The 16,591-nt window shown below is 39.3% G+C and overlaps 1 protein-coding gene across 6 annotated transcripts in view; it reads right to left on the minus strand.

The window, feature by feature from the left end:
* LOC149189738 (uncharacterized) overlaps positions 1-16,591 on the minus strand; it is a 295,417-nt gene that overhangs the window by 60,323 nt on the left and 218,503 nt on the right. For all 6 annotated transcript variants that reach the window (XR_016255924.1, XR_016255923.1, XM_089411922.1 and 3 more), the window contains one exon: positions 12,066-12,189. Coding sequence is in view for 4 of the 6 variants with exons in the window: in XM_089411922.1 (XP_089268048.1) it covers positions 12,066-12,189 (124 nt within the window). In the remaining 2 variants the exon portion in view is untranslated. The remainder of the gene's footprint in view (positions 1-12,065; positions 12,190-16,591) is intronic.

A 16,591-nucleotide genomic window follows, 5' to 3' on the forward strand; every position in this document is an offset into this window, starting at 1 on the left:
CATTTCATAGTCATTCATCTAAGCAGCAATTGTTAATTGATTACTTGGTCTTCATTTCCCTAGCAGGATTGTTGACTCCATAAGGCACTGGTATCAATCGTTTACATTTAATCAAATCCTGTAGGTCTTGCAATCTTAATCAAGTACTTTGTCACTTCATTGTGTCTCCCGAACTAGTTGGTTCCCAACTGGCTCTCCTTCATTCCATTCCCATTGGGTCTACCCCCCTTAGCGTGCTATAAGGAGACAGCTTAAACGGATAGATTGGGGATCAGGGTGACAACCCCCGATCTGAGTCATTTTCGTGTGGTGCCTAGACATTCTGTGCGACAACAAACTATAAAGAGATGACCACTCCGAGGATCACCAACCTGAAAAGACTAAGGAGTTTTGAATCAAGCCTTGTGGATCCTTCTAGATATAGACAATTGATTGGCTCATTAATGTACTTGGTGAATACTCGTCCAGACATATGTTTTGCGTTAAATATACTTAGTCAATTCCAAGTGGAGTCGAAATATGATCATTAGATAGCAGCAAAACATATCCTAAGATATCTGCGGGGAACCATCAACTACTACCTGAAATATGATAGAAGGAATGATGTTCAATTGACTGGCTATACAGATTCCAACTGGGGAGGCAATGAACAAGATGGAATAAGCACTGCAGGAGGATGTCTTAGTCTGGGATCATCTACGGTCTACTGGATGAGCAGAAAACAAAACATTGTTTCTTTGAGTAGTGCTGAGGCAGAATATGTTGCAACATGTGAAGTTAGTTGAGAAGCAATTTGGTTAAGGAAGTTTTTGTATGACTTATTTGAAGGATCGATGAACCCTACAGTGATACATTGTGATAACACCAGTTGTATTTGTTTGTCTAAGGACCCAGTGTTTCATGGGAAGACAAAGCATATCAACAACAAGTATCACTATATACGAGAGCTAGTACAAAATGGTGTGGTACAGCTACAGTATATCTCCATTGATGAGCAGGTAGCTGACATATTGACAAAATCACTTCCAAACAAGAAGCTTGTATACTTAAGGGGCAAGCTTGGTTTGGTGGATTTGTCCTCCTGGATTGAGAGGGAGGGATAGACACAACATTCTTGTCTTCATTTGGGACAAAAGAATGGAGGGTTGGGTAACCATCTGACATTCGATACTCTTTGAGGATGTGGCAAGGCATTCAAGACAAGAGTAGTCATGGACCGATATTCTTTGAGGATTAGCTACCCAAGATAAGAATAGTCCAACGAGAGGTCATACTCTGGGAACACCTAGGTGGGGTATGTACCTTGGAGAGACAATGATGATGGTGTCTACACATCATTGATCTTGCCAACATTGTGCTCTGATCTTGTGGAGAGATAGAGTTGTTAGTCAAGGCCTTGCTATATGACAATGTTGGTTATTATGATGCTAGACAGATGGGTTACCAATCTGACTCTTCTTATGAGATCTCTTCAGATTGAGAATGACCATGTACCTCCTATGAATACCTCCCTAGTTAAGAGGGAGTGTTGAAAAATGTGTAACTAGGTTCAGTCTTCATTAGTATGAAGTGTATTGTTGTATATATAAAATGAAAAAGAAAATTATTATTATTATTGGAGCATGGGTTTCATGCTCAAGTTCTTTTATTTTATATGTCAAGCACCCATTGAGTGCTTCTAGAGTTTGTCCTAGGTATAAGAGTCATTGTCATATATGGAAGACCCTACAGGCACATTGTAAATTGTAAAAGAAAAATCATTTTGTCTTGAAAATATCAAATGACCTCCAAGATCAAGTCGGCCTACATAAGTTGTACATAAGCTGTCAAGTTGGCCTACATGAAGAGCCACGTCCACCCTTGATGGAAGCCTATCTATAAGAAGAACTCGTTCTCCATTTGGATCATTCACTCACTCATCTCTCATACGAAGAAGGAAGCAGTAGAAGAACGAAAAAGGAAGTGCGAAAAAGGACATGAAAAGTCTAAGTGTTTTGGGTCTCTCTACTTTCTTCTAGGAGTGCGAAGTTAGGGTTTCTGCAGTGGGCAAGTCTAAGGTTCGATTTTGAAGCAAGAAGGCAAGTGAAGGTCTCTTAGGGTTTCCTACTAGCCCTAAGACTCAAATCAAGGCAAGCGAGGTCAAGAGAAGAACAGTTAAAGGGAGATTGAAGTCTCCTAGAGAAGCAACAGCAATTGCAGCAGTTGTTGGGGGCATAATTTCGGATTTACTAGGAGGTTGAAGATGTTGTAGCGTAAGTCACTGCATTTGTTTTCTTGTTCGAGTTCGACAACCTTGAAATTCGAATAAAGCTCAACACCTAAAATTTCGCTAATAAAATTCGTCATAAAATTCGACATATAAAACTTGAAATATTATATACAATTTAAGTTTAAGCAGGCTGAAAAACACATTTAGCCACAGTAAATAAATCATGTAGATTACCCCATCAAAAGCAAAAAATCAGCACTAACTTTCACTAAATCCATACAGGCAATGACAAATTATTCCACTGACAATACGTCACAATGGAATTATATGTTGATTAACTGAACTATAAATTGACAACAAAATAATTCTTGTTTTAGTTAGTGAATTCTATTAACTGAACTGGACAAAAATTCATTATTCATCCTGATGATTCAACCCTCTCGATGGGTTGGTTGACAGAAACATTACTTGAAGAAGATTGATTATTGTTCCCATTAGAAAAGTTTGTCAATCGAATAAAAAACCTTTCTCATTTTTTCAATGATTCCAAATGCCCCAGTGGCCTAGTTATCCAACTCCCAAAGGCCCGATTATCTCACTGGTTGGTGGTGGAGTGAGCGAGTGTCACTATGAGTGAGGTAGATTTTCGTGTGGCGCCAAGTTTTAGCCTCAAATTCATTAGGGTTACCAAACTTACCATTTTAAATTTTTTTAAGTTATATACGATGGAAAAATGTCGAACCACAAAACCCTGAAATGAACTTCAACAATTTTTTGGCAAATTTCATCGAATTTGTTCATGTTCGACGAACATAAACAAATTTGTTCGAATAATTTTGTGCTTCGGCGAATTTTGAATTCGAAGGATTAAATTCATTGAACCCGGTGACTTAGATTGCAACAAGAGGACGAGGAAGACTTGAACTTGGAGGGTATTTGTCTGAGTCTAGGTCATGGTATTCATCAATTGAAAGATCTGAAAGATAAGAAGGGATTTTATGGGTTTTTTCCCTCAAGAGGAGGGGTTTTGGCCATGGCTTGTAGCCTACATATTGTGTCATTGTTCTTACTGTTTTGGTAGTTGTTTGATGTATGGGACATTGAAATAAGAAAGATCAAAGCTAATATGTAAAAATCTAACACAAGCAGTTATCAAGTTAGGAGAATTAACATATACATTGCCCTATTGAATTGTCAACACATGTGACCCCGAATGTTTTCTACCTCAGTATCAGAAAATGGGTCTGGTGCTCCCTTTGTACCTCAACTGTTGCCTCTTCCTCTTCCATCACCCCTTTGGAAAACCACTGGTATCACCTACTCTTCTTCCCCAAACTGGCCAGGAACATGCCCTGATACCACTATAATATTCCTAATAGAAATTTACAATGAAATACCAAAGACGTGCACAAACTTCAGCGTAGGAACAATCACAAAACTTTGCAAAATAACACATGCAGCAAAAGATTAAGACACCACAGGGCAGCAATAGGAATTCTGAGCCATTTTATTAAGAAACCATGAAATGGAGTACAATGGAGAATGGAAAGTGTGCACCTGGGCTTGCTAAGTGAAGCAAGCAAATACCTACGTGATAATAGTTGAACAGCCCTTGGCAAATGGTTCCACAATGTTATACGCTCAACCCAGAAAATTATTTTGCACTGCTACTATGGAAGACTGAGATTTGAGGGTCCAAATCACCTTCAAAAATTCTGCAAAATTAGGTGTGTCCCCCTCAAGGCTAGTTCAGCAAAACCCTAGATGGATTTGGGCTAATTCTAACCTCTTGGAATTACCCAATTTTGGTGCTATGCCATTTCCCGGCAAAAACTGCATCCCCCGCTCTTCAGCTAATGAATTTGGCACTTGATCCTCTTCACTCTGATGTAAAACTACTCTGGAAATTTCCTCCAGAAGATATGGATGGGTTTCCTTCCCAAAAACTAGCACAAATGCGAAATACCCAACCCCACGAATTCCACCCAGTGAGACTACTAGCAGGCCCTAAAATGGTATATTTGGCTCTCACAACAGTTGCAACTACCAACCCCCAAAACCTCCACAAATACTGATCCAACTTGAGGGAGATTTCTGCTAAAATCCCAGGCCAAAATACCCCTTTCATATATCCCAAATCAATGGTACGATTTCAACCGCTGCGTCCCTCTTGGAAATCGTACTAGTTGGAAATCAAGCTGGAAAGTACCACAATCTTCAGCAAACTTGGCTCCCAATGAGCTTAGTAATTCCTCCTTAGGGTGGCACTCGAAGTCCACTAAAAGAGAGGGTGAGATCTCCCCTTAAAAATCTCAGATGCTTAACAGCGCATCGTGACCCAGCGAAACAGCTTGAGCAACAATAGAGTAATTCTCAAATTAGCAAAAGGTCACCATAGCTTCCCTCCTCCTATTTATATTTGTTGTCTTCCTTCCCTTAGTGGACCCCTCCAAATATTTGTTTTCTTCCTTCCCTTAGTGGACCCCTCCAAATATTTGTTGTCTTCCTTCCCTTAGTGGACCGAGTTTTGAAGTCCTCATCCTATTGTTGCTCAAGTCGAATTTTAGATTTCACTCAAAATCTAGCAGACTTTGTACCTACACCAAAGTGCCTTGCAACCTTGGAGGTGTGAGCATCTCTAATCAACTACAGTCTCTCAACGTTAGGAATACATAGCTTATCCAACCGTAGAGTAATCCATCCTGGAGATGGTAGTCAACGGTGTTGTCGCCATCGTGCACATGACTCTGAGTTTGCAATTGTTGATACAACTCTTTGAAGTCCTCATCCTCTGAATATGCCTTTGGAGGGGTCCACTAAGGGAAGGAAGACAACAAATATAAATAGGAGGAGGGAAGCTATGGTGACCTTGTGCTAATTTGAGAATTACTCTATTGTTGCTCAAGTCGAATTTTAGATTTCACTCAAAATCTAGCAGACTAAGGGAGGTCGAAATATTTGGAGGGGTCCACTAAGGGAAGGAAGACAACAAATATAAATAGGAGGAGGGAAGCTATGGTGACCTTTTGCTAATTTGAGAATTACTCTATTGTTGCTCAAGTCGATTTTGACTAAGGGAGGTCGAAATATTTGGAGGGGTCCACTAAGGGAAGGAAGACAAGAAATATAAATAGGAGGGGGGAAGCTATGGTGACCTTTTGCTAATTTGAGAATTACTCTATTGTTGCTCAAGTCGAATTTTAGATTTCACTCAAAATCTAGCAGACTTTGTACCTACACCAAAGTGCCTTGCAACCTTGGAGGTGTGAGCATCTCTAATCAACTACAGTCTCTCAACGTTAGGAATACATAGCTTATCCAACCGTAGAGTAATCCATCCTGGAGATGGTAGTCAACGGTGTTGTCGCCATCGTGCACATGACTCTGAGTTTGCAACTGTTGATACAACTCTTTGAAGTCCTCATCCTCTGAATATGCCTCTTTGTATGTATCATGGGTTAATGGTTCCATGTGCATAAGAGTCCTCAAAGCTGTAATCTTCGATGTGGGTGGCCTTGAAAGCATGTTGGCCAACTTGTTTGTGTTGCCCTTCTTATACTTGATCACCAAATGAAACTATTGTAAAAATCCGTTCCACTTGTTATCCCTGGTTTGCTGTAGCTTACTCTGTGCCTGCAAGTATTGTAACCACTAGTGATCTATGTGGATTATTGTCTCCTTTCCCATCGGACAGTGCTTCCACTTCTTCACAGCTTGCACCATGGAATAGAGCTCCTTGTCGTAGGTAGGGTAGTTAAGAACTGCCCCATGAAATACTTCAGAATGGTAGCATATAGGCCTTCCTCCCTGCATCAAGACAACTCCCATAGCATACCCACTTGCATCCTTCTCCACATCAAAGGGTCATTGCAAGTTCGGTATACCAGAATTAGTGCTTGATTGATCTTCTTCTTTAGCTCCTCGAAAGCCTCCTGCTGACCTTTTCCCCTCTGTAAACTCTTGCCACTTGCTGTTATGGCATGGAGCGGTGTTGTTACTGCTGAAAATGAGTCTATGAATTTCCTCAGGTGTTGTGTTGTTCCAGTGAAATTCCTGACCTCAGAAACATTAGTAGGCACCAACCATTTCATGATGGCCTCCATCTTGGAAGGAGCTATCTTCCGCTTTCCTCCACCTATCACATATCCAAGATATGCCAAAGACTGTTGCGCAAACTCGCACTTCTTGAGATTTGCTAGCAGTTGGTGCTTCTTCAATGTTTCCAGCACCTGCATCAAATGTGAAATATGCTCCTCCCAGGTAGCACTATATACCAGTATATCATCCAAATAGACAATAACAAATGAATCTATAAAAGTGCGCAATACATCATTCATTAATCTCATAAATATTTCGACCTCCTTAGTGGACCCCTCCAAATATTTCGACCTCCCTTAGTCAAAATCAACTTTTTCCCTTCAAGGGGTGTGTATTTCATGTGGGGATGGTCCCTACACTCCACCAACTCAAATATTCGACACTCTGAAGTTGAACCACTAGTTGCAGCAACTAGAAGTTTATTTCAGCATCCATCAGATCGAGGAAGGGCAAAAGATCTCATTCACACGGCTGAAATTAGAGAACCATCCATTGACTTGGTGGGAGAACCACATAAAAACCCTAAGGTTGGAGGGAGAACCTCCAGTGACTAAGTGGGAGGATTTCAAAACCCTCATTAAGTCACAGTTTTATCCCATTGGGTATGTGGAAGACTAGTGGATCTGGTGGCATTACTTCAAGCAAAAGTCGGGCCAGAGCATGCAGGAGTACACCACGAAATTCAGAAAGATGGATATACTGTTTGGTATCTCACCAAAGAACCTAGATGTACTCCTCAAGTACTTGGGGGATCTACACCGCCATCTGCGTGAGCAAGTAATGTTGTTCAAGCCCAAATCAGTGGAAGAGGCTTGTGTACAAGCACAATACTTGGAGAACATAAGCCTAAAGAGAGCGCAATCAAGTGGATCGAAGCAAAAAGAGCAACAAGATGCTTCTAAGGAGGGAAAGAAGAAGCAATAAGGGGGGAAGATAAAAAGACGACAACCACAGCAAACCAGTGCAAAGATTTAACAACTCTTCCATATAAAAATATAGGTCAAGAAGACAAAGATTGATGCTCTGATTGACTCAGGATTGCGGGGGAATCTCATTGCAACAAAGTTGGTCAAGAAGTTGGGGTTGGAAGTTTGTGATCATCCAAACATGTATCCACAGGGATGGGTAAATAAGGATGCAGAGCTAAAGGTAACCAAACAGTGCAAAATTAGATTTGCTATCAATGTTGATTTTATTGATGAAGTAGATCGAGATGTGGTTCCCCTTGATGTATGTGGAGTCGTGTTTGGGTCCATACATGTACATGTGTGATAAATTATTCATGAGGAGAGGCAACCAGTACTGGCTCGTTAAGGATGGAAAATCGTTCATCATCGACACGCACAAAGGCAAGTCAAAAATTTCACTAGTAGGTGCCAACCAAGCCAAGAAATCGATCAGTTCCAGCAAGAAGTGTGTTTTATTATTTTTAAGAGAAAGTCAGTTCGAAGAGAAGTCAATAAGAGGCAAGGCATCCCTGGAGGGGTGTAGAGCCTAAAGGGTTACCACCTAAGAGGGAAGTGGAGCACGAAATCCAATTATTACCAAACTCCCCATTGTCAAATATTATATTGGGTTGTAAAGGCAGTGTTTTATAGAAGCAAGAGAGGTGAAGAAACAGTTGCAGCAGTTGTTGGAATAGGGTGTCATTCGACCAAGTACATCACCATGTGGGTCACCCATCATCATTGTGCCAAACAAGGATGGGACTTGGCAAATGTGTATATATTATAAGGCGTTGAACAAAATCACGCTCAAGAACAAATACCCCCTGCCCAGGATAGATGATTTGTTGGATCAGTTGCAACAAGAAAAACACTTCAAAAAGTTGGACTTGAAGTCTAGATATCACCAGGTTTGAGTCAAAGAAGAAGTTACCTGGAAGACCTCATTCAAAACCAGGCAAGGTTTGTATGAGTGGTTAGTCATGCTATTTGGCCTATGTAATGCACCAGTTATATTTATGAGATTAATGAATGATGTATTGCGCACTTTTATAGATTCATTTGTTATTGTCTATTTGGATGATATACTGGTATATAGTGCTACCTGGGAGGAGCATATTTCACATTTGATGCAGGTGCTGGAAACATTGAAGAAGCACCAACTGCTAGCAAATCTCAAGAAGTGCGAGTTTGCGCAACAGTCTTTGGCATATCTTGGATATGTGATAGGTGGAGGAAAGCGGAAGATAGCTCCTTCCAAGATGGAGGCCATCATGAAATGGTTGGTGCCTACTAATGTTTCTGAGGTCAGGAGTTTCACTGGAACAGCACAACACCTGAGGAAATTCATAGACTCATTTTCAGCAGTAACAACACCGCTCCATGCCATAACAGCAAGTGGCAAGAGTTTACAGAGGGGAAAAGGTCAACAGAAGGCTTTCGAGGAGCTAAAGAAGAAGATCAGTCAAGCACTAATTCTGGTATACCGAACTTGCAACGACCCTTTGATGTGGAGAAGGATGCAAGTGGGTATGCTATGGGAGTTGTCTTGATGCAGGGAGGAAGGCCTATATGCTACCATTCTGAAGTATTTCATGGGGCAGTTCTTAACTACCCTACCTACGACAAGGAGCTCTATTCCATGGTGCAAGCTGTGAAGAAGTGGAAGCACTATCCGATGGGAAAGGAGACAATAATCCACATAGATCACTAGTGGTTACAATACTTGCAGGCACAGAGTAAGCTACAGCAAACTAGGGATAACAAGTGGAACGGATTTTTACAATAGTTTCATTTGGTGATCAAGTATAAGAAGGGCAACACAAACAAGTTGGCCAACATGCTTTCAAGGCCACCCACATCGAAGATTACAGCTTTGAGGACTCTTATGCACATGGAACCATTAACCCATGATACATACAGAGAGGCATATTCAGAGGATGAGGACTTCAAAGAGTTGTATCAACAGTTGCAAACTCAGAGTCATGTGCACGATGGCGACAACACCGTTGACTACCATCTCCAGGATGGATTACTCTACGGTTGGATAAGCTATGTATTCCTAACGTTGAGAGACTGTAGTTGATTAGATATGCTCACACCTCCAAGGTTGCAAGGCACTTTGGTGTAGGTACAAAGTCTGCTAGATTTTGAGTGAAATCTAAAATTCGACTTTCTCCATATGAAATCCAATGAGGTTGGAACTACTCTCAAACATCCTGAGTCATTTCATGGTAATGTTAAAAATTTAAGTAAAAGAATGGAAATGAAAAATTAAGGAGAATATCACTTTTACTCTAAGAATTTAGCATTACCATGAATTACATAACAATAATAGGACCATAGGCTTGAATATTAGGTTGGGCACCATAGGCTTGACTATTAAGGTAGCGTGGGGAAAATTAGAAGTGGGTCAACCAAATTAAAAAATCAAAAAATAAAAAATAAAAATTCATGCTAACCCAAGAAGGTACAAAACCACACGGAACAGGTCTTGAACAGGTCAATTCGGTGGAATAGGTCGGTTCGATACCAAACTGGCTGGTTCCATTATAGAACTGATCGGTACAGTACGAACTGACCTATTTTGGTTTGGAGGCCCGGTTCAAACTGATTTTGGGCCAAAAACAATCGGACCAACCGGTTCCACCGAATCCGGTCTGAATCTGATAACATTGGTACCAACAGGCCAAGAACATGAAACAGGGTCCATATCATCTCTTACTTGTACGTATTCGTCCCTGCGAAAGCATTTCCATGGACTTTGTGGGAAGTTTACGACAACCATAAAGGGACATGACTACCTGTTCATGGTAGTTGACAGGTTCAGCAAGATGTGTGTTCTGATGCCCCTGTAAAAAGACCACCAGCAGGCAAGAAGCAGCAAACTTGTTCTTTGGACAGGTCTGGGTGCACTTTGGAATACCATGGAGCATCATTTCAAACAGTACAAGATTTCTCAGTGCATTCTGGACTACATTGTGGGAGAAGATGGACACAAAGTTGAAGAGATCTACAACATTCCATCCATAAACAGATGAGCAGACAGAAGTAGTCAACAAGATCGACAGGACCCAATTTGGCAAAACAGGGTCTGAAACCTTCCAGGAGTGTTTTGAGGCATCAAACAACATTTTTAGGGTTAAATCTTTATCACTTCCGTGTTTCACCTTATCATGTTGTTCTACATAGATATGTTTCCAACGACGCAAGAAGCATGTCAATCGGTGTTTGCATGCAAAAGTTATGCCACTCAGAAGTTAACCTTCCTGTTTTCACACCTGTAATTCGGGAGGATGTTGTGTCAACCCCCATTATTCATGCAAAAGGGGCTATCCACGTAATTGTTATGTAAAAGACTCTAGAAGAGTCTATTTTGTAACTCTGGTTAAGAGTTGATATAGTCAAACTTAACCACTAGTAGGCTATCAGGCTGTGTTATAACCAAGGCACTAGGAGGAAGAGGCATTTCATTCTTTCGAGAGCATTTTGTTCCATAGTTGTGCACCCAGGAGGGATAGGAGGTAGAGGTAGCAGCCCACGGGCCACAAGCCTTACTTCTTAGTACTTGCAGCCATATTTCCAGGCAAAGAAAGAAACCGAAGTGACCTCACCTTCTAGCTAGGTTTTCTCTCAAAAGGGCTTCCCAAATCATATTTTGTGTCTTATGTGTGAGCTTATTTTTTCGTTCTCTACTTTTTTGCATAGTTTCCATTCGCATGCATGCACTAAGATCTCGAAGTTTAATAAAATTGTAATAGTGTAGGATTTCAAATTTTTAATATAATATTATCAAATCCGTTGTGACAAACTATCCAGTGGAATATCCACTACAGTTTACAGATTAGGCAGACTAAAATATTAATTATGAAGACCAACCATAGCTACAAAATTCAACACACAAAAGGAGACTTGTAGGCATCACTTATACCCACTGTTACAAATGGACTGCAATATAAGTTTATCATAAATCCTCTGGTCAAGAACAGACAGTAAAATAACTAGTTATCCTTCACTAGACAACTTATAGGGCAATGGAAACAATAGCCCCTCTATTCTTTACCACAAGGATATATTCCAATTTGGGGCTTCATACAAAGTTCATTATCAAGAGAGAAATGCAAAACTTCAAACATAGCATAGTTAGAAAGATCTATAAATAATTTTAATTTACATAAAAACAAGGATCATTGCCATCAAGTTTTCATCAATGGGAACCAACAAAAATTAGAAACACTAGTTAACTTCCAATCAAGAAAACCCACCTTGCAATGCAATCTTGAGAGAACAAAAGCTAATGAGCAAAAATCAAGTCATCGAAAGCAATATGCATGAGGAAACAAAACACTAGATGATCAGCTAGTGAACCATACAATAGATCACTGTAACCTAGAAACGCCATCTACATCATCCATGACAAAGACCTAAAAGAGCATTTTAACCCAAAAAGCACTTCCCATTATAGCTACATATTTCAATGCAGTAACCATAGGTTCATGATTTAATAAAAAGGCAAATTATTATACCCCTCTTACACAAATTACAGAAAATGACCTTGCACATTTATCACTAGCACTATGAAATAAATCAAGCATTGTAACAAACCTAGGACATATTTCGGTTCTAACTTCTACCTTGAGATGCCTTGTTGAGTTGTATCCCAAGTTCACATTAAACATGCAATCTAGATCAATTAAAATGTTGTTAAAGTTAAGAAACAATGGCAATGTGAACCAAAAAAACAAAATCCTTTCATGGACATACAATTCTGCAACCTCCAATGATGACAATTAGGTTGTCAAGAAAAACTTTACCTTCTTACCCATATAGCTCAGCAACAAACGAAGGGCAACCTTCTTTTGTAATTCTTTGATACGAACATCTAGACCAGATAAAGACTCAACAAGTTTCAAGCAATTAAAGTTCATCTCAGGAAGGCTGCAATAAAGAGAGAAATTATTTTAATATGAATTAAATGGTTTTTAAAATTATAATACAAAACTTTCCTTTTACAACAAAGTAATCATAAGATAATTAAAGGAGTGGAAACTCTTGGGAAATGCAATTGCCATATAAGAAACGGAGACATGAATCATTATTTCAACAAAACCAGTGTGTAGAGAAGAAAACATGATGATAGATAAATTGAAGCTTTTAGTGCTTACAAGAAAGTAAATTATATGATAACTGAAGATAACATTGAAAGTACACTAACTCTTAAGCATGCAGGCCAATATATATACCACATGTAAAATATCATAAAAGATTGAATAAGATGCATAATATATGACACTATATAGTACGTACATACTACATACCTATTATTATAAAAATTTGCTACCAATACTAGAAGTATCAAGTTCAGCACGTAAAACAGACTATCTATACTGAAAAAAACCAATGTGATCCCCTAACAGAATATACGATTAATGCCAATTTGGTATATGTTTGGTCCTAAGGAGGTGATCTACTCATGAATTTGGGTTTTGACGATAGTTTAGTATTTCTTTTCCCCAAAAGGTGGTCAAAGATCGAGCATTGTAACATCAAAAAATTAGAAGAGACAAGACCATAGACACAAGACAAATTGAGTGACAATTTATTATGAGGATGATAACAAAAAGTACATTATCAATGATACAAATACCTTTGATCTTTCAACACCAAGGCTCCCAATGCCCTGTCATTTCCACTTTATATACACACACCCAAAACTGGCAAGGATTTATCTTATTTTGTTATCTTGTGGACTTTATTGAAAACAGACATTTGCCAATGTATGTACATACTACATACTGTAAAAGATACAAGACATTTGGTATGTTACCATACACAAAAGCCTAGCTCCTAATACCTGCATAAACTGTCATAATTATCACATATCAAGTATATCTCCAGAATTTTAAAATACTTCCCTTTTCAAATATTTGGAGAAGATATTTGCTATAAGTTCTAGTGTATTGTAGTATACCAACTTGATATTGCCATCATATCAAGTTCTAAAGCTCCCTCTTAGCCAAGGACTTGTCCAGGCTCCCACTTCTTTTCAGCTTCTTCCACTTCTTCAATGATATGGGCTTCTTTCCTTCCTCTTTTGTTGTTGTCCTTCTTGATCTTAGGACAATCTTTCTTGACTGCCCATATTGTTGACATCCATAGCATTGAACCTTCGCCATATTCTACTTCTTTTTCTGAGGACCAAATTTTCCAAACTTCCCTTTCCTTATTGCCATGGCAACATATAATTGAGTTTGCTCATTTGATCCTACAGCACTCTTTGCCTTCAATCTGGTTCCTTTTATCTTGCATAGTGACCATAGTTCATTGAATGGAGTAGCTTCCTTCTTCCCATAGATGCTTGATGTGAAGTTGCCCCATTCCTCCAGTAGTACTATGGTAGTCATTTCCTTGTCAGACATTATTTTTCCCAACTCTTCTAGTTGATCCCTTATTTCAGACACCCTCATAAAGTATGAGGCTGTTCCTTCTTCTTTGATATCTTCATCTTGTTTGTATATTTTCTCTTTCATGTATTTTGCTAGAGCTTGAGCTTCTTCTTTTGGTGGTTAGAAAATTAAATCTTTAACATGCTCAACGACTTCATTTTCTAAATGGATCAAATCTATCCTCTTCCTCCACGAAAGAAAATTTTGACAACCCGACCAATTTGTTGCTTTCCTTGCAAAATGAAGTCATCTTGATAGATAAATATAGATATAAAGATACTTACTTGTCAAGTGAACATACTCCTTGATGTTAATATCTTCAACTTGATGCCTTCTTGATTTTGATTATGATAGAAGATGTCTTCGTGATGAAGATGTCTTCCTTCAAAATTGATCCTTCAACGAGAGGGAGACCACCTTCATTCCTTGATGATGATTGCGCTTCTCCCTGCTTCTCCAGAATGTAGAGAGTCTTAGATGCTTCAACGTGTAGTTCTTCTATGGATGAGATAGGGTTTTAAGGTATTCTTAGAACTTCAAATTTCGGCCCTTCTTCACATTTTTGGTTTGTTGTTGCAGAACTACAATTTCAACTTCTCCTACAGAAGCCCTAGATCACACGTGTGGCTAGAATATGGACAGAGTTGCCTCCTTTTGACTTCGCTTAACCTTGACTCCTCTTGACAATTTGGCTTGCTCAATTGTCCTTTGACCCAAACTTTGGCTCCTTTGAGTGACTGCAATTTTCGGTGACTGCAGAAACCCTAGTTTCTACGTGTGACAAAAAGACAGAGATTTTATCCTTCTTTCTTCTTTGCCTAGATAGAGGCTTCTTCTTTTGCAACTCAGCTTGCAAGATGGCTTTCCTTCCACTTGTTTTGGCCTCCTTAGGTGATTGTAATAATTTCGCTTTCGTTGCAACAAATGAGCCCCAATCTCCTCACACATATGAACAAGAATAGCCCAAAATAGACCCAAAACTACTTTGATTCTTTTATCTTCTTGACAATTGATACTCTTGATGATATTCTAGTGCTTCAACCCTTGAGTGTCCTTCCATAAAGTTGCCTTTCCTTGTCTTGTAACCTTAGCTCTAATACCATGTTGAGAAATCTAAGGCAGCTAGATTAGGTGATTTCTCTTACTTTGATACCTAATTGTGATGTATTTTTACTTTAATTGATTAACTTCTTCTTTCCATAATTATTATTAGTGTTCTTTATCATCAAACAACTACCAAATCATAAAGAATAATGAGACAATAGGACACAAGATATAGGCGATCAGCCAGGGCCAAAACCTCTCCAACTGAGAGGAAAGCCCACCAGAATTCTTCTCTTCTTATAGAATTTCAATTAACGAATTCCAAGACCTATGACCCTTGACCAAGACCCTCCAAGACCGAGTCATCCTTCCTTCTTGATGAGCTTTCCTTGCACAGCTTCCAACAACAAACTTCGACTTTCCAACAACTTTGACCCCAACAACAACTATTGCAACTTCAAACTAGCAACGTAGCAACTTCGATCTAGAGGCAACTTCACAGCTTTGATCTTGCAGCTTCACATCTTCGACCTTGCAGCTTCAATGCAACTTCCAAATGTTGTCTAGCCTAGAAACTGTAGAAACCCTAACGAAAAAGAGAGAGAGGGGCCCAAAAACTTCGATCTTGATCTTCTTCTTCTTCGTCCCTTTCCAGCTTCTAGCTTGAGGAGATCGAACTTGCTTGAGTGAGTGTCCAAATGAGGTCGAGTTCCTTCTTATTTATAGGCTTGTGAGTGATACGAGTTGCTCTCTTTAGGCAGACTTGTCCTTCATGTAGGTCGACTTGATCTTTGTGCCATGACGAGGGCTTGGAGAGTCCTTTGACTCAAATAAATTTTCTTTACAATATGTAACATGCCCAAATGGGTCTTCAATACATGACAATGACTCAATTGACTTTATGACAAACCTAGAAGCACTCAATGGGTGGTTGACCAAAAAATAAATTTCCCTTGAGCATGAAAACCATGTCTCGAGAATTACAATAATAAATTTATTTTTCTTTTCATTAAATACATAAAATCATGATTACATATGTCATTATGAATACCAAACCTAGTTACATATTTCAACACAAGGTACATGAACGGCTTGGTGCTCTTGATTAAATACGAGTCCCATACCCTAGTGCATGACAAAATCCAATGGAAACATTGCAATCCCCCCAATCCTGAAATCCTGAAAAACTTATAAGTCTGCTAGATTTTGAGTGAGATCTAAAATTCTACTTTCTCCATATCAAATCCAATGATATCAGAACCACTCTCAAACAAAAATTAAAAGGAAAAGGGAAAAACAAGCCCCACTTCTTGTGTTCTACACGGCTTTATTGTACCGAACTGGCCAAAAACGGTTCAAGTCATCGATCGGATTTGGCGGTTCAAACCAGTTCAGTCCAATCCTGCTAACACTACTTTAGAATCATAATAGCCTTTAAAATTTGTATTGTATCAGCTTGATCAACTTTTATGTCAAAGCGATCATCAAAATCATACTTAAGGGTTCCCATCAAATATTACACTTCAGATTAAAACTATTATGTTTGCACCCAGATCAAGAAGTTGATAGACCTTTAAGCCACTATATTCAACAAACAAGTACATCTTGCCCTAATCTTCAAGTTTACTTTTATTTTCTCCGAGGACATTATTCGCTTGGGGTGCTTCATGTGATGTACGTTGCTACTTCGCAAGGATGGAACCTACATCAGATGGATGTCAAGACCGGGTTCTTGCATGGTTCGAGCAAAGAGGAGGTCTATGTGGAGAAACCCGAAGGATTTGAGATTCATGATCGAGAATCTCATGTGTGCAGGTTGAAGAAGGCCCTCTATGGGCTGAAGCAAGCAC

This window comes from Pinus tabuliformis, chromosome 3_1 (assembly GCF_031772625.1).
Source record: "Pinus tabuliformis cultivar Carrire ecotype Pingquan chromosome 3_1, CPIR1, whole genome shotgun sequence".
In the NCBI taxonomy this organism is placed as follows: Eukaryota; Viridiplantae; Streptophyta; class Pinopsida; order Pinales; family Pinaceae; genus Pinus; species Pinus tabuliformis.